This window comes from Tenebrio molitor, chromosome 4 (genome assembly GCF_963966145.1).
Source record: "Tenebrio molitor chromosome 4, icTenMoli1.1, whole genome shotgun sequence".
Classification (NCBI taxonomy): Eukaryota; Metazoa; Arthropoda; class Insecta; order Coleoptera; family Tenebrionidae; genus Tenebrio; species Tenebrio molitor.
This window is the reverse complement of record NC_091049.1, coordinates 1,803,843-1,827,830: the sequence shown is the minus strand read 5'-3', so window position 1 is coordinate 1,827,830 and position 23,988 is coordinate 1,803,843. Positions and strand designations below refer to the sequence as shown.

The 23,988-nt window shown below is 35.2% G+C and overlaps 2 protein-coding genes and 1 long non-coding RNA gene across 4 annotated transcripts; 1 reads left to right on the top strand and 2 right to left on the bottom strand.

Moving 5' to 3' along the window:
* Positions 1 to 2,665: 2,665 nt before the first annotated feature.
* Positions 2,666 to 4,122, bottom strand: Reg-5 (Rhythmically expressed gene 5). Its single transcript, XM_069045029.1, has 3 exons — positions 3,921 to 4,122; positions 3,677 to 3,848; positions 2,666 to 3,312 (listed from the first exon to the last, which is right to left on the bottom strand). The coding sequence occupies exons 1-3, from the start codon at positions 4,026 to 4,028 to the stop codon at positions 2,894 to 2,896; spliced, it is 699 nt and encodes a 232-aa protein (XP_068901130.1). The 5' UTR covers positions 4,029 to 4,122; the 3' UTR covers positions 2,666 to 2,893.
* A 16,603-nt stretch (positions 4,123 to 20,725) lies between these two features.
* Vps26 (vacuolar protein sorting 26) lies at positions 20,726 to 23,611 on the top strand. 2 transcript variants are annotated; one of them, XM_069044603.1, is made up of 6 exons: positions 20,726 to 20,915; positions 20,993 to 21,136; positions 21,182 to 21,395; positions 22,484 to 23,008; positions 23,061 to 23,365; positions 23,412 to 23,611. In XM_069044603.1, the coding sequence occupies exons 1-5, from the start codon at positions 20,913 to 20,915 to the stop codon at positions 23,357 to 23,359; spliced, it is 1,185 nt and encodes a 394-aa protein (XP_068900704.1). In that variant the 5' UTR covers positions 20,726 to 20,912; the 3' UTR covers positions 23,360 to 23,365; positions 23,412 to 23,611. The 2 variants fall into 2 exon arrangements, with proteins under 2 accessions (XP_068900704.1, XP_068900703.1); XM_069044602.1 differs by having other exon boundaries at positions 23,061 to 23,611.
* On the bottom strand, positions 20,995 to 22,484 carry LOC138128399 (uncharacterized). Its single transcript, XR_011158636.1, has 2 exons — positions 21,991 to 22,484; positions 20,995 to 21,938 (listed from the first exon to the last, which is right to left on the bottom strand). It is a non-coding gene; the product is annotated as an uncharacterized lncRNA (long non-coding RNA).
* Positions 23,612 to 23,988: the final 377 nt, after the last annotated feature.

Sequence of the window (23,988 nt, the reverse complement as noted above, 5' to 3'; positions counted from 1 at the left end):
TTCGTAAAAGTAAGATTTTTTGCCCCACAATTTTTACCAAACGAGTCGTTTTGTGTGATTAAGTAGTTTCTATTTTTTGTAACCATGAGAATCTAAATTTTGATTATTTATTTTTTTCTATAACAATGGAACTTTTTAACAAAGCTCTGTTTCTATCACAACAGAAAATGTTCGCCCTTACCCATAGGCGGGTATACACTTTGATGGTGGTTAATTTATTCCAAATTTTAAATCAATTTGTATTGCTTTTTCGTAAAAATGTTATATATATAATTTAAATTAACACACGTATTTCAGAAACACCCTGTAAATATGTAAATAATAATTAACGTTAAAGTTTGTATTCTGGAATTAATCTTGGCAAAAACAACACGACCTAATGTTTTATATCTGAATCATTTCCCAAAATTTCACTTAAATATTTTTGCTTTAGACAATTTTACTCGTTCGTATTTGGGGATTTTTATTCAAAGGTTAAACCCTCGAGCTAAAGCTCTCGGACCTAACCAGAATAAAAATGCCCAAATTCAACTCGTAAAATTGTCAAAGCAATAAATGTTCGTGAATTTGGAAAATTTATCCGATTAAAAAATTAGGTCTTGTTATTTTACCTTCAAGTAAAATAAAATTGGAGCTGATATAGCAAGGTATCAAGATAAACCAGAAAAAACCTTACTTAATTACAATACACATGTTTGGGTTCGATTTCATAAATTGAAGGAATAAATAGAGTTTATGTCCGATTTTTTTTTTTTTTGTGATTTGCTTGAAGATAAAATAATATACAGGGTGTCTCAGCTAAGACTTAAGGTTATTTGGATTTTTATGAAATTTAAAATGCAGATATTTTAGACCGTGAAGGTTCAATTAGTAATAATAAAATTGCCTCAAGTTAAAAAATGTAATTTTAACACATGTTTCCTTTATCGAAAATTATGCGCGATTATTATTAGATTGTTAAACATTAAAAAATAGGGATCTACACAAACAATTAAGTAAATCACTGGTCTGATTCAACGAAAAGATTAGATTTTGTCGTTAAAAATTTAATGTAAAATTTGAAGGTATTTGAGCAGTTACCTTTTGAAACAATTGATGATTAATTGCCAAGCAACATTTTGTACACCCTTTAAAGTCTGTCAAAATTGGGCGCGCTTTATTAGAAACGTCAAATTGTGAAAATTTATTGACAATACTCTAAAAATAGACTACAGCGGCAGAAATTTCAATATTGTTGAAAAAGGAAAAAAAAATTGCCTATGGAGAGTGACACAATTCGTTTTCTCGTGGAACACTATCCAAATGTAGGCTTTACAAAATGTAAGGTTAAGAGAGTCGTCAATTTATTTGAAAACACAGGAAGCGTACGTGAACTAAATTACCTTGCTAAAATATCCCGATCGTGTTTTAGTCCTTTATGGAAGAATTAAAGCATCCAGTATAATAAATTACGTCCAAATGTTGTCTTTAACTTTGTAAGTGTTTGTAAGGTTAGCAAGATAAACGTCAAATATATCACCTGCGCTTCTGCGAAAAGGGATGACCAAAATTCTGCAAAATTGCGCGTTTGTTTCATACGCGTCTATGTTTTTGCATTTGCAGTCACGTTTAACACAGTTTTTTGCTTTTTTCTTGCAAACCAGACGTCTTTCAAGGACGAGTTTTTCCCTACAGCATTTTTATTGACGATCAATTTTTTATGTAAATCTTAATTGATTCAACATTTTAAAAAGACATGTAAAAATTACGTTCTTAAGACTTGGGTGATTGCATTAATGGGATTTTATTCTTCACCGTCTAAAATATCTGCATTTTAAATTTCACAAAAATCCGCTGGAAAATAACTGAGTTATTAGGCTCGAAAATCTTAGCTGAGACACCTTGTAAAGTCCTCGTCGAAAAATAGTCAATTTTGACTTAAATTGTAAATCATTTTACAATAGGAGAGAAAATCGTCTTATAACTACCATAAATAATTCCATAAATAAATAGGGGCTGTTACTTTACCTGATGTTTGCTCTTCCTTGAGTCGGCACTGCACAACAAAGGGGCCATAAAGTTAGAGGGTATTATGGTAGTTATAAGACGGTTTGTTGTCCTATTGTGAAATGATTTACAATTTAAGTCAAAATTGACTATTTCTAGACGAGGACTTTATATCATTCAGAGTAGAAGGTCTTTTTGTGCTTCGCCCAATCTCTGGGCTTGACACAAAAAGACTCACTTCTACTCTTTATGATATAATATACTATATTTTCCGTTTCATTGTATTTAGCACACCAGATATTTCAGTGTTTTGCTATAATTATGTCAGAGGTTATCGATTCCACCTCGATTAACTATTGTGAAGCAGTCGCATTTCGAAAGTTCGATAATAATTAATTACAAAAACGCAGGATCACCTTAAAACAGCTTGGTTCAGAAAGTTTCACAATAACACATTCTGCAGCGTCATTCATTGCCTTGTCAATCACGACAGGTTCTTGAACAGAGGTTCATCATCAGACATTGTCCTTGCCTCGCTGATGTCATCAATCATTCCACATTGAATTTTTTTAATAAACTATCACCAGTGATTCATCATTGTTATGAATGCACCGAACCATTGAAATATTGACCGTAGGTATTAGTGTATGACGAGGTCGATTGTAATAAAAAACGGAAAGAATTAAAATACTAGTTATACTGCTGAGTCGTACATCACATAGTGTACTCGTACAAACTTCCGGCAACTCCGGAAACATCACGATCACAAAGTGATCAATTAAAACGTTTAAAAAATAAATAAAAATAACAAATCCACGCTATAAATTAAGACGAATCATCTACACCACACAATAAATTATATACAGAGCCATACATATCACAAATTACTGTCCTCGTTCATCCTCTCTTACAAATTAGGTATTTTCACTTTCGACAGTTGGTACTGCCGGAGATCGTCGTCTTGCGGGGCCCGACTCGCCTCCTCCCTCACGGGTCTTCCATCAGGGTACACCTTGACCACAGCCGGTCCCGACAAGCCCCCCGCGTACTCTCTGGGAGGCGGCGTCGTGCTGGTGTACAACTGCTGGAACCTGGTGTACGCCCCCGTTTTCTGCACGTTCTGCGGGTAGGTGTACTGGGGGGTGCCGCTCTGGATCGTGTAGACGAATCCTTTGGGAGGCGGGACCCTGTACACGTTGTCGATCTTGGCCGAGGCCGCTCCGAAATCCCCGAAAGAATCGTCCTCGTAACTGTTCGGTTTGTGGGTGGTGAGACGCGGGTTCGCGCTCTTCATCATCTCGTGACCTTCCATCATCGAGTCCCATACTGAAAGGGCAATTCGAGGTCTCATCGACATTTCGACGACTTTGAAACCGGCGACAGTGGCGACTCGCGTTGCGATTTTTACTCAAGAGGACGAGGTTGCACGCAATGCCGTAAAGAATATTTTACAATATCGGAGAAATTAATTAATCATATCATAATTCAAAAGAGAAAAAAGAATTTTTACCGAACTTGATCACTTTACCGTACTCGTGCGGTAAAATATGTCATTGCAACATTTAAATGAATGTCGTAAAGTATAAAATGCGGTTGCTTACTTTTTGAAATCCTTTTCGAGAAAATAATTTTTTAAGAAATCAGCCCCCCTCGCCTTTTTAAAGCGCCGCCACTGGTCTTCGCAACTTACTGATATCATTGGCGCCCCTCTGGTAGGGGTCCATCACGTCCAGATGGTCCTCCGGCATGTCCTTCAGCTTGCCCAGGCCGTACTTGAGCAACTCCTTGTTGCAATTGACCATGGTAGATTTTTCGCAGAACTCGTCGACTTGATTGGCGAACATCGAGTACAAGTAGGACATCTATTAATAGAGGAGAATTAGTTCGTGACGCCGCTTTCAGCGCTCAGCCCAGGCGCTCTCCGCCGCACTCACTTTCTCGTCCTTGCTGAGGAACTCCCACATCGGAATCGCCGACGACTCCGCCGGGGAGTCGAGGGTGGCGTAACAAACACACAGCACCAGAACAAAACGGAACTTCATCTTTCCGGATGTTTTTTTCGGTCGATCGATTGGAAAGTGGGGCACTGGTTCTTGCACGATTACAGTTCCACTACGGACGCCTCTGTTGTGAGGGTCGGCGCTTCGCGCGGCGGTTTTATAGGCAACGTATGACGTCATCATCCGCATTCTTCGCCGGGGAATCTGAGTCCCATCCTGGACGGTCGCGGTTCCGATCTATCTGGTCGTCCGTTTTTGGAAAAATTCGACTAATTACGAATTTCTAAAAATATAGTACCTACGCTGAGTACGGTGACATTTTTGACGGGACTGCCGCAACAACGGAGATTCGAATGATGCATTGTTGTTACCATTACGTTACGTAATAATATGGAAATGGTTGCAAAATATATGGCTCGACGTGACTTTAATGGTTTGTTTAATAAGTCGAGACTTGGTGATATATTTCGTGTTTTGGTGGCCTTGCCGTTTTTTTCAATTTTCAAAAATTCATAAACAAACACATTTAATCCAGACTGCATAATTCTATTGTCTTGGCGAAATACCAAAACAATTCGTTTTTTTTCTGTTTGTTTCTAAAATGTGATCGTAGCAGTCGAACAAAATTTAACAATAATTATGTGACATTGGTGTTAGCTTTATTATTTTTCATTTCGGACATGCTAATTGGCTCAGACAATTAAAATTGTTTGACAAATATTAATTATTCTATTGAGACAAAGAAGATCTATTTTAAATTCATAAAACTATTTGCTACTGGAAATTTTTGTGGTGATGCTATTTCTTGTTAATACATCCATAACGGAATAGTTATTTACCATTACAAATGCGGTAGGCTACATTTTACAGCGCGAGGTTTTTACATTGAAACACGACCGCGCAGCGGGAGTGTTTTAATAAAAACCGAGCGATGTAAAATGCCTACTGCATTAGTAATGTCTTAATCTTTTTGGCCGACAACTCGTTTTTTAAAATCACAAAAAGGCAAACATTCCTCTTTTTTCTAAATTACAACGACCTGATCAGCAATTTTGTTTCTGCTCCCTCCAAAGATGAGATGGAAAAAATAGTATATTTCAAACCAAGGTAAGAAAGTGGTTTCTTGCAGACCGCAGGCAAAGATTATAAACCGAGTCGTAGACGAGGTTTGTAAGTGCCTAAGGTCTGCAAGGACACTTTCTTAACAAGGTTTGAATACAATTTTTTTCCCTACCGGCACAACTTTCTTGAAAAAAGTCAGAAAAGATGGTTATATTTGTGATTAAAACGAAAATTTTGAGAATTGAATAGTAGGCTGTGTTATTTGTTTAATTAACTTGTCATCGCATTTGAAGATTTGAGGTTTGTTCGAAAATTTGATATAAACAGGGTAAAGTAATCTACCTACCTAGCTTATCTGTTTATTTTCCAGATTATATGATTGACCTACCAACTTACTTCATTGAATTGGCTTTCATTTATCAATAACTTATTTCACTTTTGACACTTTTGACATTTGTATTTTGGTACAGTTTTACCATAAACATTTCATGATTAACTTTCTTACCTTAGCGAGAAAGTTGAATTTTCTCACCTCAAATGAGGTATCCACAGCCTACATTTCTAACCGGTAGGGAGAAAAATATATTTTTCACAAATACAGGCTGTTCCAGAACTCGCGGATCAAACCTAGAGTGCGTTTTCCTTGGTGATAAATGAAAGCAATAGCGTTAAAAAAAATTGTCAGTGTGGTAAATTTTTTGCAATTAACAACTAAAGTTGACTACAACACTACAACTAAGGAATACGCCCTTTAAATCTGATTCGCCAGTTCTGGGATACTCTGTATATTGTTTAATGAGCAAATTAAAAAAAAAAAACTAATAAAACATTTGCGGACATATAAGTCGTCTAGCAAGACCCTGATTTTTTTGTCAGACATCGTCCAAAAAAAACCTCTGATTTTTACCAAAATCGTGAGTTTTAAGAATCATAAAAAATGAACGCGGCACCTAATCAAAAAAATCCTGCGCTACATTCTTGATAATGCTATAAAGAATGTGTGGTATAAATTTGATCAAAATTGGTTGAGTAGATCTCGAGATATTTTGTTTGTCAGTCTGAAAAAAGTAGATTCGAGAAAAAAGAAAAAAAAGGACCGCGTCAAAATGCAAATGTTCAAAATATTTTAAAAAATATAAATGGTTTTTTGTACTCAAAATCGGTATTTCGTGGTTGTCCTCGGAGTGCGGGAACAACGATTTCCCGCACGCGGTGTTTTTTACTTTACAGCAGAAACTAGGGGAAATTGCATTGTAAGATTAGTATTTAATGACGTAGACAGAAGGAAACGTCAATTCACTTTAAACATGATATTGGGAAAGACTGTTCCATGCTGTTGATAATAATTATTCTTAATCAATCATATACATTTTATCAATATGATTTCACAACCTTGGAATAATTTTTCTTAACACAATTAATAACATTCTTTTTTTATTCTTATTAAATGTCCAACACGTTCCTTCCGTGTCCATGCGTTTACTGCCGTGAGTAATAACTAATTACTGCACGGATTGTGACCAATCGCAAAATAACATTTGGAAATCATCATGTAGACAATATTCATTAAAAAGAAGTAATAAATGAATTGTGAAAATAATTAAATCTGTATATTATAGATACAGTATCGTATTCTACTCGCGTGTAATGGCCACTACACACCCGAATGATTGCAATATGTACTTGTATACGGCTCTTGCATTCTGGTGGATAATTGCCATCATTACACACTCGTTGAATAATGTATTGTTACTGTTGCTGTATAAAGTAATATTAATAGAGCACAGTGACCACCAAAGGTTCGGAATAATGGAAATATGTATTTTCTTTCGCGTTGGAGTTTTTCGAAAAGAACTCGCACAGGTAATATCCATTATTTTATTAAAATAAACATTTTTCGCTGATTTACACTTTTCCGCCATTTTTCAACGGCTCTTAAAAAATAACAGTGGCGTTCGTAACTTGATCGTTACCTATTTTAATCGTTTTTTTTCCTCAATTTAATTTTTCATTTACCACATATTCGTCAAATATGTCAACGTAGCGCCATTACCTAGACGTTATTTTTGAATTGAACACTGCAGCGTGAAAAATCACTTTACCATTTAAAGAAATAAGGTCGACTGGTATTACGATGCCACTGAAAATAAAAATGATTGTCATTTGTTTTTATAAATACAACAAATATAGTGTTTTGTAGAAAAAACAATTCAAAACGACAAAAAGTGAATTATTTTCACAAATATGTACATACAGGGTGTCCCAGAACTGGCGAATCAAATTTAAAGGGCACATTCCGTGGTCGTAATGGAGGTGAAAAACGTTAAGAAAAATATTCAGGGTGCAATAACTTCTTAGCTGTGAATTTTTCAAGTTGAGCAATAGTGTTTGAGCAGTTTTCACCAGAAAATTGAGTTCTTTCTTTCAGTTGCTAAGGAACGTGTAATACGCGTGAATAATAAAAATTACTACTAGAATTATGTCGCTAAACAATTTTTAAAGTGTTCGTTGAATTTACCTGAAATTGAACAGCGATCTTCTGATTGGTCAACTTTAATTGTTAATTACAAAAAATCTACTACACTCTGACCATTTATCACCAAGGCAAACCCACACTAAGTTTGATCCCCGAGTTCTGGGACACCCTGTATATTGTATAATGATTGTGGTATCGTAGAGTGCTTGTATCGGAAAAAAATAGTTTGCCACCTTTCGACGATAAGGTCCCGGACTACACTACATCAAACATAACCTCCAAGTCGCTGGGGCAAGTGTCAAATATCTTTTCTGTCATTCAATGCCTGTTGTCAATATTCAAAAATTCACAAATTCATTATTGTCTGGGTGATAAACCTAATCTCTTTTATGTCTGTCATTTTGTGATGGTTTTCAATAGTTGCTATCACTTTTTGTCGTTGTCAAAACCTACTACGATACCACAATCGTTTTGGAACACTTTGTATGAGTTACAGACAATCTCAGAAGCAGCAATTACGTTGCATTTTTAATACAAAAGAAAAACTAGTTCTTGAAATGTACTATTTCTTGTCTGTCGTCTACTTTGTGAGCTACTGGTTTTTAAATGTCTCGCAACGTTATTAAAGAAAAGACGACGACTATCTTCTTTGCAACAAGTGCAACATCATTCCATCGTGTGGAGCACTTTGTGGTGACTTGTTGGAAAACCTCATGGCTGTATTTTGATCAACAATATGGGGAAATCCTTCACATTACTCTAAGTGGGTATTTCAGCTTCTCCAAAAATTTATTGAAAGGAAAAATATGATGATTTAGAGAAGAGGTTGTAGATATAAAAATACAATGTCTGGACAAAGTTGTGAAAAACCAAATCCTGTTTGTACAAAATGAAAAATGTACTAGGATGCTTGAAAAATCCAAAATAAAAATGTACACGATAAAATGACTGCAATTAACTGAATTTACTGACAAGAATTCGCTATTACAGTCTCTGTATGGGGTCGCTCTGACAGACATCTCGCTGTGCTAAAAACCCAACATATTTATTAATTACAATTGTAAGAATCTCAGCTATGCAGAAATATGCAATTCAATGAAATACGAGATAAACGTTAATACTAATTGGTGGCGAGAGCCGTTTTCGACTTCTGTAAAATGATACAGGGTGTCGCAAAATTAACGTATTCCAAGCCGGGGGTCTTGTGGGGAAAAATCTCAGGAATCTCGAAAAAATAAAATAAAAAATATAGGGGGGGTCTTTACAAAGATATATGGGTCTGAAGATTCAAACTTTTCATCATGTTTTCTTCAAATAAAAAATTTTGAAATATGGTGAGGATGATTATGTAAAATATTAAAATATAAAAAACAGCTTTATCTCGAAAAAATAAAAGTTTTATTTTTCCAATTTTTGTTCAAAAGGGAAGTACAACATAGCTAGAATATTAATCAGGTACTTTTGAACAAATATTGGCAATTTTGATATTTTTTTTTAAAGTGAGCAATTTTTTTTTTAAACATTTTCACTTGGTCAACAGGATGTCCCCTACTAAGCCCCGAACTCGGAATACGATAATTTTAAGACACCCTGTATAAATCCTGGCAGAAAAAAACAAAAAAAAGCGTCGACAGCTTTATGCAAAATCCCAATTTAGTACAAGATAATAACGTTTGTGTTTGGAACTCGGCCAACATTTGCATTAATAAATTCCCGTACCATTGAAAGTGTAAATAGTAGGTACAGTTTTTACGCTTCCACCTCAGCCTTGGTCTTTTTTCAGTGATTAATACACTGATCACATTAGGATAACATTCTCGCAACATCCCACCATCTTAATTTGCAATAATGACCGCCATTATGTCGTGACCGCATCACGCTGCAGACCTTGACCGTGGCAGGAACAGATCCAATCTTGCCCGGATGAAACACGATAAAATAATGTGCGAGGTGTGCGAGTTTTCTCCAGGACTGGACCGAATAAGGACCGATCGTGAAAGTCCCAACAAGGATAATTGTCCGATTGATAATTTATTAATTGACGCTCTATTTGCATAGCACAAGAATAGAAAGTGGATGGGGAAGGATCGTTGACTTTGGAGGATAATGCAAAGGTCGGGTGAAACGAAAGTGAACGAGAAGCATAAGAGTCTAGAGGACACGCCCCCGTGTGTGTGTGTCGAGAAATTTCTACTGGGGCAATGTCAAGAACGAAAGCGTAATGCGTAAAAGTCAACCAACAGTGAATGGATTTGTTGTTGTTGTTAATTGGCAAGACCAGGCGAGCGTGGACGAAGAAAAAATTTAAAAAAAAATGCCGCGGGTCCACTTTATGCAATAGAAATTACGAGTGAATTATGGATTTTGTTATTTCCGTCGTTACCACCTGTTAACTAACACTTTTCGTTTGGTAAGGTTGGTACATGTGAAAACGGTATTGGACTGCGGGTGCTGGGTCAGGATCCTCAAGAAAGCTTCTTGATTTGGCCCAGATTTGTACAAGTGTGTCCACTTGAAATTTAAAAATGAAAGTTGCTGTCATTTCAAGTGAAACAGATGGTAGTTGGAGACGTATTTTTATGTAATTTGTAACTGAAATATGAAATTAGTGACCTATTTTACATGTATTACTGTTTTGTTGCAAAGACTTCTTTGTATTTGTAATAAAAAATAGTTATTTACGTAACATGTGTGTAAAGTGATACTTTTTAGAACGAGTAGATAGTTTAGAACACGAGCGCGGCGAGTGCTTTTACACCTGCGAGCTGTCTTTATATTGCTTTATTTATTATATTATTGGCTTTCTGGCAAGTCTGCTAAAACCTTTACCTTTAACAATTAATTTGAATGGAATTAATGGAAATTATGTATGGTTCTCCTTACCTTCTGTTTTGTTATGTGTGTTAATTATAATTCTAAATGTTGCAGAAAAGTGCTAATTACCGAACAAGTTAAATATTAAGTTATTATAAAATATCCATTAAATTTGTAACTGTTTAATTAGTGGCAATTTGGAAACGACAAATTCACACTAAATTATGGAAATCGTATAGTATGGCGCCACTCCTTTAAACCACTTAATTAAGATTTTTTTTTATAAAAGTGTAAGAACAAGAGAGCTTTTTCCTAAAAGACACTTTGTCTCCTCATCAAAATTTATTTAATATCGTTTTTTTTCAACAAGAATTATCCTGATGATTATTTCTGAAATTAGGAAAAATATAGACTTTCCAGAATAACTTGCCGATGAAACTACATACTTTCTTTTTCTCTTACTAATACAGAACGAGGTCCGCATCGTAAATCTTCAATCCACCAAAGTTTGTAGTATTTGACATTTATTGTTTGCCGAAAGAAGAACTTAAATGAAATTGGCGATTTCTCGATTTAGAAATTTTTATTGAAAATTACAAAAATTATATGCGTTCATAACGAAACTATTACAGCACTTAAAAAACAGTGCGTTAATAGCTGATTTAAGTGCTGTAATAGACAATTTTTACATTTTCAAGGTTGGTAACTTTCAATGTCAAACGCCAAATCACGCTAAAAAAACGATATAACAATAACTTCAGATTGAACTTTCAAATGTTCCACTGTAATATTTGTGTTACCAACCACCATAAAATTCCCCAAATTTTAAAACTGCAATTTTTCATTTAAAAGGGGCATAAAAAGGCGCAAAATAGAAAAAATAGTGTATGATATCTGGTTTATGGGGCATTTTGTAGCACTTAACTCCTACGTACGTACGTACGTGCTACAAAATGCTTCTTATAACACTCGTGTTATAATAAACTATCTTGTAGATTTTTTATTTTCTTTGTTAATATCTTCGTATTTTTCAATTTTATTTTCCTCTAAATCTGACTTTATTTGGGCGATACAATAATAAACATTAAAACTTAAAAAAATCGATTACCTAATATTTTACTTAATTAGAAGTACCGTGCGTCACCACGACTCACGCTATATGCATACCACCTGTTCCCTCTTAAGTACCAACCTTGACCACGAAAAACTACTAAAAAATAAACTGTCCTGTAATTATGAAACAAATTACAGTGATTTGCTGATTTATTATTTTTAATTACGTAGTAGGTAATTTGGAATTGACAATTTACGTCATCCGGATTTTCATAAAAAAAATTTTGTTGCAAACTCTACCCAGATTATTTAAAAATATTCGTTCCACTCATGTAACGATCGTCTGATGGCTACGATTATCTTTGACAGGTCGCAAGCGGTTATAACATAATGATGGGAATGGGAAAGAAACTTTTTCCTGGGTAAAATCAAAAGCAACACTGTAACACTCTTGAATGAACAGGAAAAAATGTGAAATTATATAATCGGATGTACAACGTGATCAAAAAGAAAACAAATCAGAACATGCGTTGCAAATCATCGATCATGTCGTAGCGGAATCCTATGCAAATAAACCTTCAAAGCATGGGCGTAGACAATTTGTGGTTTCAAACGCCACTTTATAATAAAACTCATACCTCTGTAATTATAATTGTGCATTTTATTATTATCTGATAATGGAGAAAATCTATATACAGTGTGGAAACCACTTATGGAATAAATTCAGTAATTTCAAAACTAATGACATTTGTGAAAAACGCTGAAACAGGTCGATTTTTATTTCTCATGGTGGAGTTCGTGTGTAATTTTGGCTTTTTTTGGGATGAGTGGACCAGTTTAAAACTCGAGTGAAACGAGAGTTTTAAAGGTCCACGAGTGCCAAAAAAAGCCCAAATTACACAAGAACGAGTTGAATACAAGGTTTTTTTGTTCGACGAGCCTCTTAAAGGCTCCAAATCGCTAAAAATCTTTAAAATTAGCTTGACGTTTCGTTTTGACAAGTTGTCAAATTTATAAAAATCCGTTCACACAGGAGAAAATTCTCAAATTCTGACAGTGTCGAACAAAAAAAATTTTAATTGACCTTAAACAGAAACAAACAAACATCTAAGGTTAACAATAAAATGTAACGCAAATGTTGAAATTATCCCCCGCCAACTTTTGGCACTGTACACCGCGCTCAATAATGTCAGGGCCGTTGTTCCATTTCAGTGCGAATTCTCTGTCATAAATCTGCTAAATTGTTTGGTTTATTAAAGTAAACCCTCGATTTTAAATAACCACATAGAAAAAAAATAAGTACATTAAAAATTAAATTACATTTTTGAAATAAAATTTGTTATTTTCTCAAAAAAAAAAAAATGTTATGTAAAGTACCAATTTTTTTCATTCATCGTTTAGGTAGAAGGAAGGTCTATCAGAAAGAGAAGAAAAAAGTGAGGGTCGTCATTTAAAAAAATTGGTGATGACGTCATAGCTCAAAAATGGATGACGTCATGAACAAGTGAAGTAACTTAAAACAAGCATTATTAAAAACAAAAATTGACCTGTTTCAGCGTTTTCGGCAAATGTCATTAGTTTTGAAATTACTGAATTTATTCCATAAGTAATTTCCACACTGTATATAAAACTGAATGTCTGTTTGTATATTTTGTATGCAAATCTACAGTTTTACTCCGATCTTGATGAAATTTTGTACACTTGATCTTCAAAACAAGAAGAAAATTACTGTCTACTTTAATTTTACAAAAACCAACCCCTACTACCATTTTCAACCCTGTTAAGAAAAAAAGACAGTTTTTTCGAGTTGGAAATACCCTCACCTTCGCCGCTTCACCCCTATTGCATCCTCTGAGTATATCGTCACCTTCGCCGCTTGACACCCACAAAAAGCAACCCCTATTATCATTTTTAAGCCTGTTAAGCACAAAAAAATTTTTTTCGAGTTGGAAATCGCGTTTGCATGATATGTTCAGGTGTCATAGTTACATTTGGTTGTTTATAAAAGTAGCAACTTCGCAAAATGTGTTTGAATGATTGTGTTTTACCGGAAGATGTCTTAAATGAAGCAGAACAAGCTTCAAATAGCTTAATACCGGAAAAATCAAAAGGCAGGTATCTGAAATCAAACGAGACAATCAAACAATAGGAGGATCTAAATAAGGTTACAACTGAAAATAAAAGTGTTATGTTGGCGTATTTTCATGAATTGGTAAGTGATCATAGTGTTAGTTTCTTATCGTATTGATTTTTTTGTTTATATGGTCGAAGAAAAAAGTAGTCTACAGTAAAGTTTTAATTATTCTTCGTAAAAAGACAAACTTCATATTGAAATTACTGCGTTTATAGCAATACATGAAAGTAGAAACATAATTTTAAAACATTCTGAAATTTGCGGGCAAAGCCGCGGGTAAAAGCTAGTTTATAAAATAAACAAAAGCAACCTTTTACATTCGTAAGAGTGGGTATAGGAATTTACCACCTTTATTGCCGAACGCGACGCCACTGGTAAGCAGATTTTTCGATGTGCTGTTGTTAACCTAGAAAATAACTTTTCGATTTTGGCAAAGTTTACAGACGTTTCGATAAAACAAAAGGTGAGGTAACACTCTTGATTTGTTTTGTTTTTGATCACCTTGTAGTCCACCCTGTATAAATTCAGTGAAACACTTGTCAGTGCTGCTTGTTTCAATATATCCATCAAGTGAAAAGTCTTGGACAAGAGAACAACACAAATAGAAAATCCGCGAAAGAAATTTCAGCCGCTCCACTCGAGACTCTACTTTCTACCGTGCGTATCTAACACTAATAGATACAATAATAATAATTGTTTATTTTTACAACAATTATTTCCTATAAAAAGAACTTTCTCTGATGTAAAAAAAAAACACCGATCTCGCAGTTGTCATCTTCGATCCTAATTACAAAAACGTGATTCATTTTTATGTTTTGCATAAATTTGCAAAACTGAAAGGATTTTTAGGTCACACGCCTGCTGTGTTTGTTTCTGGCGACACCTGAACTCTATTGTTTATCGTCGACGTAAAAAACAACACCTCTTGGTATTTGACAGAAAAATAAACAAAAGAGAGCATCATCGCCAACTGGGCGCCAGATTCTCGACAAGGCCGCCTGACGGCCTTCTTGATCCGGCTCGGGTCACAGTTCAAGCGTCGCAACGTACTTGTGAGTAAATGTGCCACAAATCGAGCGAGCGATATCGATGCAAGCCCGGATTTTCTCCAATGATTCACACGGTGGGCGGCTGAAACGACGTCATCCGGTAAACACGGCGCCCGATTAGGTAACAGATCGATCGGACTGATTGAGAGATTTCAACGGCCGGTCACGACACCAACCAATCTGCGTCACTCCCCTGAAGACGGGACGGACGTTTCGCCGAAACGTTGCATCATCTTGGTGATGGGTGTTGTGTTGAAGTATTGAATCGGTTGGATTTTTTGTTTACGGGCGACATTTCCATCGTGTAAAATTATGCAGAGGCTTTCATAAATTTCGGTGTTTTGCGTCAGAAAAACTATTTTTCTTCGTACGAAGAGGTGCGAATTGTTATAATGTCAATGTCAACCGGTCGATGGTGCACGTGTGCGACCCCAAATTTTTGCGATGGGAAAAATATCGCCGATTGGATTTATCCCTCCGCAACAATCAAATCTCTTCCAATAAGTCAACTATACTTTTCCTCAAGTGAAAACTTCTTTAGGCGTACCACACGGAATCAGTTCCATGCGATACGCTAAAATCGACACGCTCAAATCGTCCGGCTCGATTATGCGACACGCTAAAATCGTCACGCTCAAATCGTCAGGCTCGGATTTGCTAGATGAAAATACATACATTTTTTCAATTGTTTTTATCAACTTAAATTAAATTTTGACGTTTCAACTTTGCCCTAGTTTGTTTCAAAACGCGAACTTCTATTATCTATTACAGCACCCAAAATGGGTTTTGTAATAGCTTTCGTGCAATAGAAAGAATAAATTATGCATCGGTCTTGATTTGATCTTTTAACGAGTCGGTTCTTTACACTCATGCCCTTCCGGTCACGGCTGTTGGGTTGATGCGACCTTGCCCCTTCTCCCGCGAACATTAAAGGAGCATGTTCGTCCTTAAAATCATTCCGATCAGAACATTATTAACACGAGGCTCATGAACATATTTGCATATTTCGCTACTGCACTACACCGACCCTGTTGCTGGTGCAAAAATAACAACTCATGAATAAATATGCGTATATGAGTGTCGCTTGCTGCACAATAGAGGAGTGTTTGTGCTCTTATCTTCAAAAAAAAAAAATTATCTTCAGTGAATTAGACAATACTGTTACATGCTCTACTTTTACCTGAAGATCTTTTCTCCGAGGACTGCTCTTCTATCTCTAAACATTCTGTCAACACCCTTTTTATTGTTTTTATCGAGTCCATGTTTTTTTCTTTCCATTCTATGTATTTTAACCGAAAAACATTGAAAAAATTCAAATAAAAACTTAATTAGATTGTCGATTTTTATTCTCAACGCTTACTAATTTTCCATTGTTCTTTCTTTTTTGTGATTACATTAGAATTAAGTTAGCCATTGAATAACAAGATGTACAACTACTTACAATATTCCATGCATTATTTAAAAAAATTAGTTTGCGTAAAGTACGAATTTCACATTGTTTAAACCGTGGCAGATTTCTGCCAAAAACAACTGAGACACTTTAAAGTACAGTATTATGACATTTTTATCTTCTTTTTTTTTAGTTCATGATTCTAGTTGTTTAGAAAAAAAAAATAAAGTGGGTTACGGATATTAACAAGGTTTGCAACAAATGGTGGTGGAGCAAAAAAAGACAACAAAGAACCGAAGAAAAAAATCTTATGTGTGTTATCTGTTCTAGTTATTACAGAATAAATTGCACGATTGTAATAAATATCGGGTGTTCATTTAAATTTTCGGTCAAAGTTGGCGTTGAAGAGTCGATTGTGAACGCACCGCTCGTGTAAAAACACAAACAACGCAAAAACTGAGGTAAGATTGAAACACCTCATGCGTTCACAATCGACTCTTCAACGCCAACATTGACCGAAAATTTAATTGAACGCCCGATACTTGAATTCCGTCCCTTCAAAGAGTAGGCTGTGATTTTATTATGAAGTTGGCAACACGCACAGCAGTGACATTTGACAGCACAGGACAACTGTCAGTGCTAAAAAGTCTACCAACCGTTAACAGACAAAATATATGAATCGCGACCTCCTCTATTTAAGTATTTAATATAATTTAAAACATCATAATATTATTTTTTAAAACAACATAATATCTAACGAGTTCTTCATTTCTGTGATGGTCTTTACCAACAACCGATTTGACGTGAGAAGAAACTCCAAAAGAAGACCTGAACTTTTGTAACGAGCGACTAAAAAGTAGCCCAGCAACTAATGGTGTCTATTAAATGTCACTAAATGCCAAAATCAAAAAGAAACGTAAGCTAACCTACACATGTGCCAACACAGAATTTGTTTACGGTTGTGATCCTGATCCTTTTATTTTTGCCACAAACCAGAACAAAGTTTAGATTTTAGGTGGAAACTTTATATTTCTCTGTATTTGCATAAATAAAAAATTATCTTCGTGGCATACGAAGAATTCAAAAAATTCTTATGACAAAATAAATCCCTAATTTAAACTTGATTGTTATTTTTGAAATAAATTTTATTTATTGTTGTATTTTTGTCCGCAAACCTGTGAAAATGCTTTTAAATAAATCAAACAAGTTTTTCAAATGGAATCATACCAAAGTTTATTTGGTGTGTTTGCAGAAAATAAAATAACATCCTCTAACTATTTTTTAAATATCAAATTGTCAAACAGATGATATCATCCCGCGTTTGTTTTCTTAATTATTTAAATGCACAAAATTAAACAAAATAACGGAAATTAAAAGTTCGTTCGTTCGTTTTCGACTAAATTAAAAAAATAAATCACAATGATATCGCAATAAATTCGAAAAATTAATTCTGCAACAATAAATATTTCAACGTGTGGATAAAAGAAAGGAAATGAACCAGTTTTTATTGTTGCAAGGTGTATGGGAAAACAAAAGATTAAATAACAAACAAAAAAAACTATTTTGCATAACTCTGGGGTTATTCTACACATTTAGTAAGAACATTATTTTAAAAATATTCATGAAAAATATGTACTTACATTAGTCGACCATTTAAGAAGCATCGGGAGCTGAAACATAAAAAAAAATACCTAATGAACACTACTAATTAAAAATATTATGGCAATATGAACAGCAACACTAGTAAATGTGTATTATGATATAGTATATTAAAGAACAAGTTTTATAAGGGTTGATTTGGCGCACGAGTCCCAAGTGTAGAAAACGAGCCGTAGGGGAGTTTTCAATGGGACGAGTGCGCCAACGCCCTATTATAAAACGAGTTTTTTTATGTTATTTTTTCGAATTTGCACCCTTGTTTTAACCTATTGAGACGCAAATTCGAAAAAAAAACATTAATTGCGTTCTAGATAAAATACATTGATCATGCATGTCATGTTGGATTTTTCATTTTGATGAATCTTAAACGATGTCTTCGAGAGCGTGTCGAGAAACTCTCCATTGTCCGTTTAATCAGATATGCCTTTCAAAACCATTAATTATTATTCTTTGTGGTCTGTTTCAGTATGTTTCAATTTTTATAATATAAATAAATCTAAACACACAAAACTTTCTACACTCATAATAATAATAATAGGTACATGATTTTTAATAACAAGCGTTTCATCTACTTTTACACTTTTTTGTAAGAACAATATTTTTAAGAGCATGTCCGTTCCACAGTAAAAGTGCAACACGTGACATTCATTTTACACTTATGCCAAATATAGAGTGAGTCAAAAAAAAACGACACATTTTACACGCGCCCATCTTCGTTGGAACATGTCGTTCACCACTAGAAAGTTCAAGGTTTCAGAAGAACGCAGGTACTTTCGACACCGGTGGAATCGTTCTCGATATAAGTTTAATGCAAGTAAAGTTTAATGTACTTTTTATGTTACATCAAGAGCGAAAAATATTGATTTTGTCATTTTCTCAAATAGCTTCAATTGGTATTACCCAGTGTGCACAGTTTATTGCATAATTACGAAGAAATTAGAATTTTTACAAATTATTTGCCCAATATTTTTCTCGAATTTGGTCACAATTGTAATTTTAAGATTATGTGTGTTTGTTAAGTGTCAAATTTATTAATTCGAGTGCGGTCGGAATTATACCTATCCTAATTACTTTCTCGCAATTAATTAATTAATTATTCTTTTAGAAAATACCCCTTTTCTACTTTGCAAGCTATTACAAAACACATTTTCCGTGCTGTAATAGAAATTCGTGTTTTGAGACAAAACCCAGAGATAACGTTATCTCTGCCAAAACAAAACAAATTTTAATTTCAGTTGTTTCCGCGGAACATACAATAATTGTTGTAAACATTAATCGTTACATTAGACGTGTCTTGGGCATTCCTAATCTCATATCGTACAAAATTGTCTTCGCTCGTTTTTAATTTGTTAATAACTATTGAAATTTGAATCTTCCAAACGATATGACATTTGTTGCCAACCACGACAAAATTCCCCAAATTTGAAAATTGTTAAACGGTTTAAAAGGTATAGTGTATGATATCTCGTTTATGGAGCACTTACTACTCATGGCACTCCTCGCAAGCTCGTCGTGCCCGAAACCCTTTGCTACAAAATGCGGCTTATAAAACTCATTATTATTGTGACTCCCCAGAAGACTTATGGACAATAAAAGGGGTCCCCAACGCATGTTCGTTAGCTAAAGCGTGTTTTTATGATACGTCAGTACTTACTTGAGGACTCCTCAGAAGAAAGTAGAAGATCTTGTTTCAATTTTATGTAAGAAAATGTGATTTTTTGCGGTTCTACATAAAGTTAATGTTAATTTTCGTCGATAAAATATTATCTCAGTTGACTCATTGTTCTTTTTTATTTTGAAATAAAAACAAAAAGACTGAAAACTTGCTAAAAAATTTGAACAATTGTGAAAAGTTCACCGAAAAATGACTCTTTTTTTACATTTTAATGAAACACCCTTGACTCTTGACCCATCAAATATTTACAATTATGGATTACTACTACCAATTCGTGTTATTTTGCAATTATGATTCAATTTATATCTTGTGTTTTTTTATTTATCTTCGTCACAAACTCTAGAAATGTGTCTCAATTTTTATGAAGTTGTTTAATGATTCACTGTTATTCTCATATGTGGCCAATAAATTTAACAAAACTATAGGTGATAAGATTTCCATAAATAATCCTGAAAATAAAATAATAACAAAAGTTTCCGTTGTCACCTTGTATCAGATTCTGGCAATAACCAGTAACATTTTCTGTGATTTATCGTCATCGCCACACACAGCACAATCTGTTATTATTAATAATTCATATTTACGCGGTTATTATCTAATCCGCATTACTACAATACTCCTGATTTACCGAAATCGCCCCTCGCCACGTAACCACAATAAATCATCGGTTATTACTGCCCTATTAGAATGTTGTCTGGCAACACCACCTCATTATTGAATTACGAACAATGCAGGAATAACCGGCGAAGCTTGACATCCGATAACAACACAGTCGGTGTGATCAGGCCTTAATTTTCATACAATAAACCTCATCAAACCGTCCGAGAAACGATTAGCTAATTATGTAATAATTAGTAATGGTCGCGCATCTGTAATTTTAAGGCAGTTTATAAATAAATAATTCCGACAAGGATGTTGCGAGACTTCCGCAGCGTTGTTATTACCTCCACGGAAGCGAAGCCTTGACCTTACGACAAAAAAAAATAGCAACAAAACAAAACTTCCGGTCGTTTTGTCATTTTTTATAAGGAAAAGAACGCGTGAAGTCGAGCGTCCGTTTAGGAAATGTCAAGGAAATGTACCGGATCCGGGTCTGGACACGAGAAATAATCGAAATTTTGTTTTGGAAACGTTTCGGTTAAGTCTTTAAATAAATAATGATTGTTGTGGAATTCTACGGTGTTTTCTAATCCTGATAAAAAAAAAAAACAAGAAATTCCATTCATTATAATATTTATTGGAACGAAGGACCTCCTTCTGCGACAATTGCTTTGGAAAAATTGTGTGTCATCAACCGGAGATTAGAATATATGGTTGTTTATTTACTATTCAAAGCTAGGACTGGATTTGAAAAATTTAAAATTGCCGCCAGATTCGACGAAGTGTCAATTTTCGATGTAGCGTTGCCTTACGTCAAATCTGTCAACGGATTCGATGTAACGTCGGCCATTTTACAGGAGTACTTTCCTAATGTTCCGATAAAATAAAAATTAATTAAAAAATATGATTTTAAACTGAACCAGGCTGTGCCGTGTTGAAATCAAAGACTCAAATAAAACAAAAAGTCCCCCTCGAACCACCTTTGCATCCTCCGACGAGCGACGTTTCGATACGATGGTAAGAAAACGCCTACAAAATTCCCCCAGACAAAATCGTAGGTTAAATTCCTTGTTTTTGCTAATTACCGAATTTAGAGTTTCTTCGGCTTCGGACAATCCGCCGAGATCGAGATTTATTTAGACGGACAGGAATCCAGAAAAACTGCTGAAGTCAAGACTGAAGATGGCAAAAAAGAGCGACTCCTCTTGTACTACGACGGCGAGACGGTCTCGGGAAAGGTGAGCGCGTACCGTGCACGACCCCCGTTATAACCGCATTTGCAGGTGAACATCAGTCTAAAAAAACCCGGGAGCAAACTGGAACATCAGGGTATCAAAATCGAGTTTATTGGACAGATCGAGATGTTTTATGACAGAGGTAACCACCATGAGTTCATCTCGCTGGTCAAGGAGTTGGCGCGACCTGGGGACATGATTGCCCATACAAGTTATCCCTTCGAATTCAGTTGTGTTGAGAAGCCTTTTGAAGTTTATACAGGTACCAATTATTCTCGTTAAAGGTGTTTTAGAAGTTGAATGTTAGCTGATAAAGAATCCCGCTTTTTTTGCATAATATTCAATATTTATTTGATCCATTGTACAAAGCTGTGATAACAAGTTAGTGCATTTATTAAAGATTTACGTTTTCTAGGTTGGTAACTTCAGTGTCAAACATCAAATACCAAACGCCAATCACGTTAAACAAACGATAATAATAATTTCAAATTGAACTTTCAAATGTTCCACTGTAACATTTGTGTTACCAACCACCATAAAATTCCCCAAATTTTAAAACTACGATTTTTCAATTAAAAAGGGACAAAATAGCAAAAATAGTGTATGATACTTCGTTTATAAGGCATTTTGTAGCACTTACTCCTCCATGGCACTCTTCGCCCTAAACCTGTGCTTGTTACAAAATGCTTCTTACAAGACTCATATCATAATACTTAGTAGGTATTCATGGTGAAAGTGAGAGGAATCTTAAAGCAGCAGCTGGACTGCATCCCGTTTTTCCTTGTTAAATGTCAAACGACAGCATCTAATGAAAAATATTTCATCACAAAATTTTTAGTAACAAAACCTAACCTCACTTTGTTACAGAATTCGTTTTCGAATAAATTCTAGAACTTGCAGTTCACGGCTGAAGCGCGAAGAAAAGAACAAACATCTTACAAATTTCTTTATTTGATTTTAAGAGACCTGTCATAACAATATTTTTGTGTTTTGGTTTCTTTTACTTCAAATGTGTTTTTCTCTGCCGCCGAGAGCGCTTTTTCTGTATCAGTTACTTGTTTTGCACGTTATTATCTTGAATTATTTTTATAATGTAGATTAATAACCAACATAAACTGGTAAAATCAGTTTTTATTAAATAAACAATCTACTGTGATGTATCATGTGTCACCAGAATGAGATACAATTTTTTTTTATCAAGTTTTATTATCAGGTGGAGACGCCTCTCGTTAACATTGGGGTTGAAAACATGACTTTCCTTTTTCGTGAATTTTGTTGGAACTATTTTAAACGTTTAAAGTGGTTAAAAAATATTAGAAAAGTCCTAAATGAGCTCATTTGACCTTCCAGGGGCCAACGTGAGACTGAGGTACTTTTTAAAAGTGACGATAATAAGACGACTGGCCGACATCGTCAAAGAACTCGACATAGCCGTGCACACTTTGTCCAGTTATCCAGAAATGAACAACTCCATCAAAATGGAGGTGGGAATCGAGGATTGTCTGCACATCGAGTTCGAATACAACAAATCCAAATACCACCTGAAGGACGTGATCGTCGGCAAAATCTATTTCTTACTCGTCCGCATCAAGATAAAACACATGGAAATAGCAATCATCAAAAAAGAAACAACAGGTACAGGGCCTAACATGTTCACGGAAAACGAAACGATCGCCAAATACGAAATCATGGACGGAGCCCCGGTCCGGGGTGAGAGCATCCCCATTCGAGTGTTCCTAGCCGGGTACGAACTTACCCCGACGATGCGCGACATCAACAAGAAGTTCTCCGTTCGGTACTTTCTCAATCTGGTGTTGATGGACACGGAAGACAGGCGATACTTCAAGCAACAAGAAATCACCCTCTGGCGGAAAGGTACGACCCACACCTCTATTGTCCACAGTTTGATACTTGATGATTGTTACAGGGGACAAAATGCGAAAACCCAACCTGCAGAGTCCCGCGATTTTGGCTGGAACTCAAAACTTGACAAACACAGCTCAGCAGTTTCCAGCACTCGAGGAAGAAGACAAACAAGAACCCGCTGTGAAGGAGGACTTCTTGAGAGCCCCCAATTCCCAATCGAACGACAAATTGAATTCTAATGATCCGTTTGATCAGAGGATCGCGTCCCCAACAGAAAGCCCTCCAGACAGTCAGATACAAAATATGACTCGGGAGGCCGGTGACGGGCAGAACGATCCCGCTAACGAGAACACAGAGTGATACAAGGTGGTTATTTACACAAATCGGACAGTTTTAACTTGATTTGTTCCAGAACGAATCCGAATTGTGATGATTTGGTTATGTATTGGGGGACTTTGGGGCGTAAATGGCGTGTGCACGTTTTGTAAATATTGTAATTGTTATTATTATTACAGTTGAAACTGGCATTCTGTATAAATAAGCAAATTTATTTACACTTATTAATTATTGTATATTTCTCATATAGCAAAGTAAACAAATTACAAAATTTCACCAGGTGTCTCACTCACATTGTTTCATATTACTGCTCATTTTGTTACTTTGTGTCCAAGTAGTAAAATGACGTAACACTTACCCCCAAGGAGTCTCAGGATCTCTTCCTTGAACCAACGGGATTAAATATTCTTCGTATTTCACCCAAAGTTCTGTAAAAACACAACACTTGCCCTAATTTGACGCACGCTTTAAAATGGCCGCTCACAATACAAAATCTAGTAGGTAGGCTTCTGTCAATTTGAACTACCAACTTCTTTAAAAATTAAGATTCTGTACAAAACTCCTCTTCAGACTAATTTTACTCTTCGTAGCATCTACTTTTTGACTAAAATTGCCACTATTGGTGACTACTTTGTGGAGTTTAAATTTTGCGT

Coding starts and splice junctions, on each gene's coding strand:
- Vps26 (XM_069044603.1), top strand. Junction 21,137..21,181: donor GCGAGACGGTCTCGGGAAAG/GTGAGCGCGTAC, acceptor CCGCATTTGCAG/GTGAACATCAGTCTAAAAAA. Junction 21,396..22,483: donor GCCTTTTGAAGTTTATACAG/GTACCAATTATT, acceptor TTGACCTTCCAG/GGGCCAACGTGAGACTGAGG.
- Reg-5 (XM_069045029.1), bottom strand. CDS start 4,028: ATGAAGTTCCGTTTTGTTCTGGTGCTGTGTGTTTGTTACGCCACCCTC. Junction 3,849..3,920: donor TCCTCAGCAAGGACGAGAAA/GTGAGTGCGGCG, acceptor CTCTATTAATAG/ATGTCCTACTTGTACTCGAT. Junction 3,313..3,676: donor GAGGGGCGCCAATGATATCA/GTAAGTTGCGAA, acceptor TTGCCCTTTCAG/TATGGGACTCGATGATGGAA.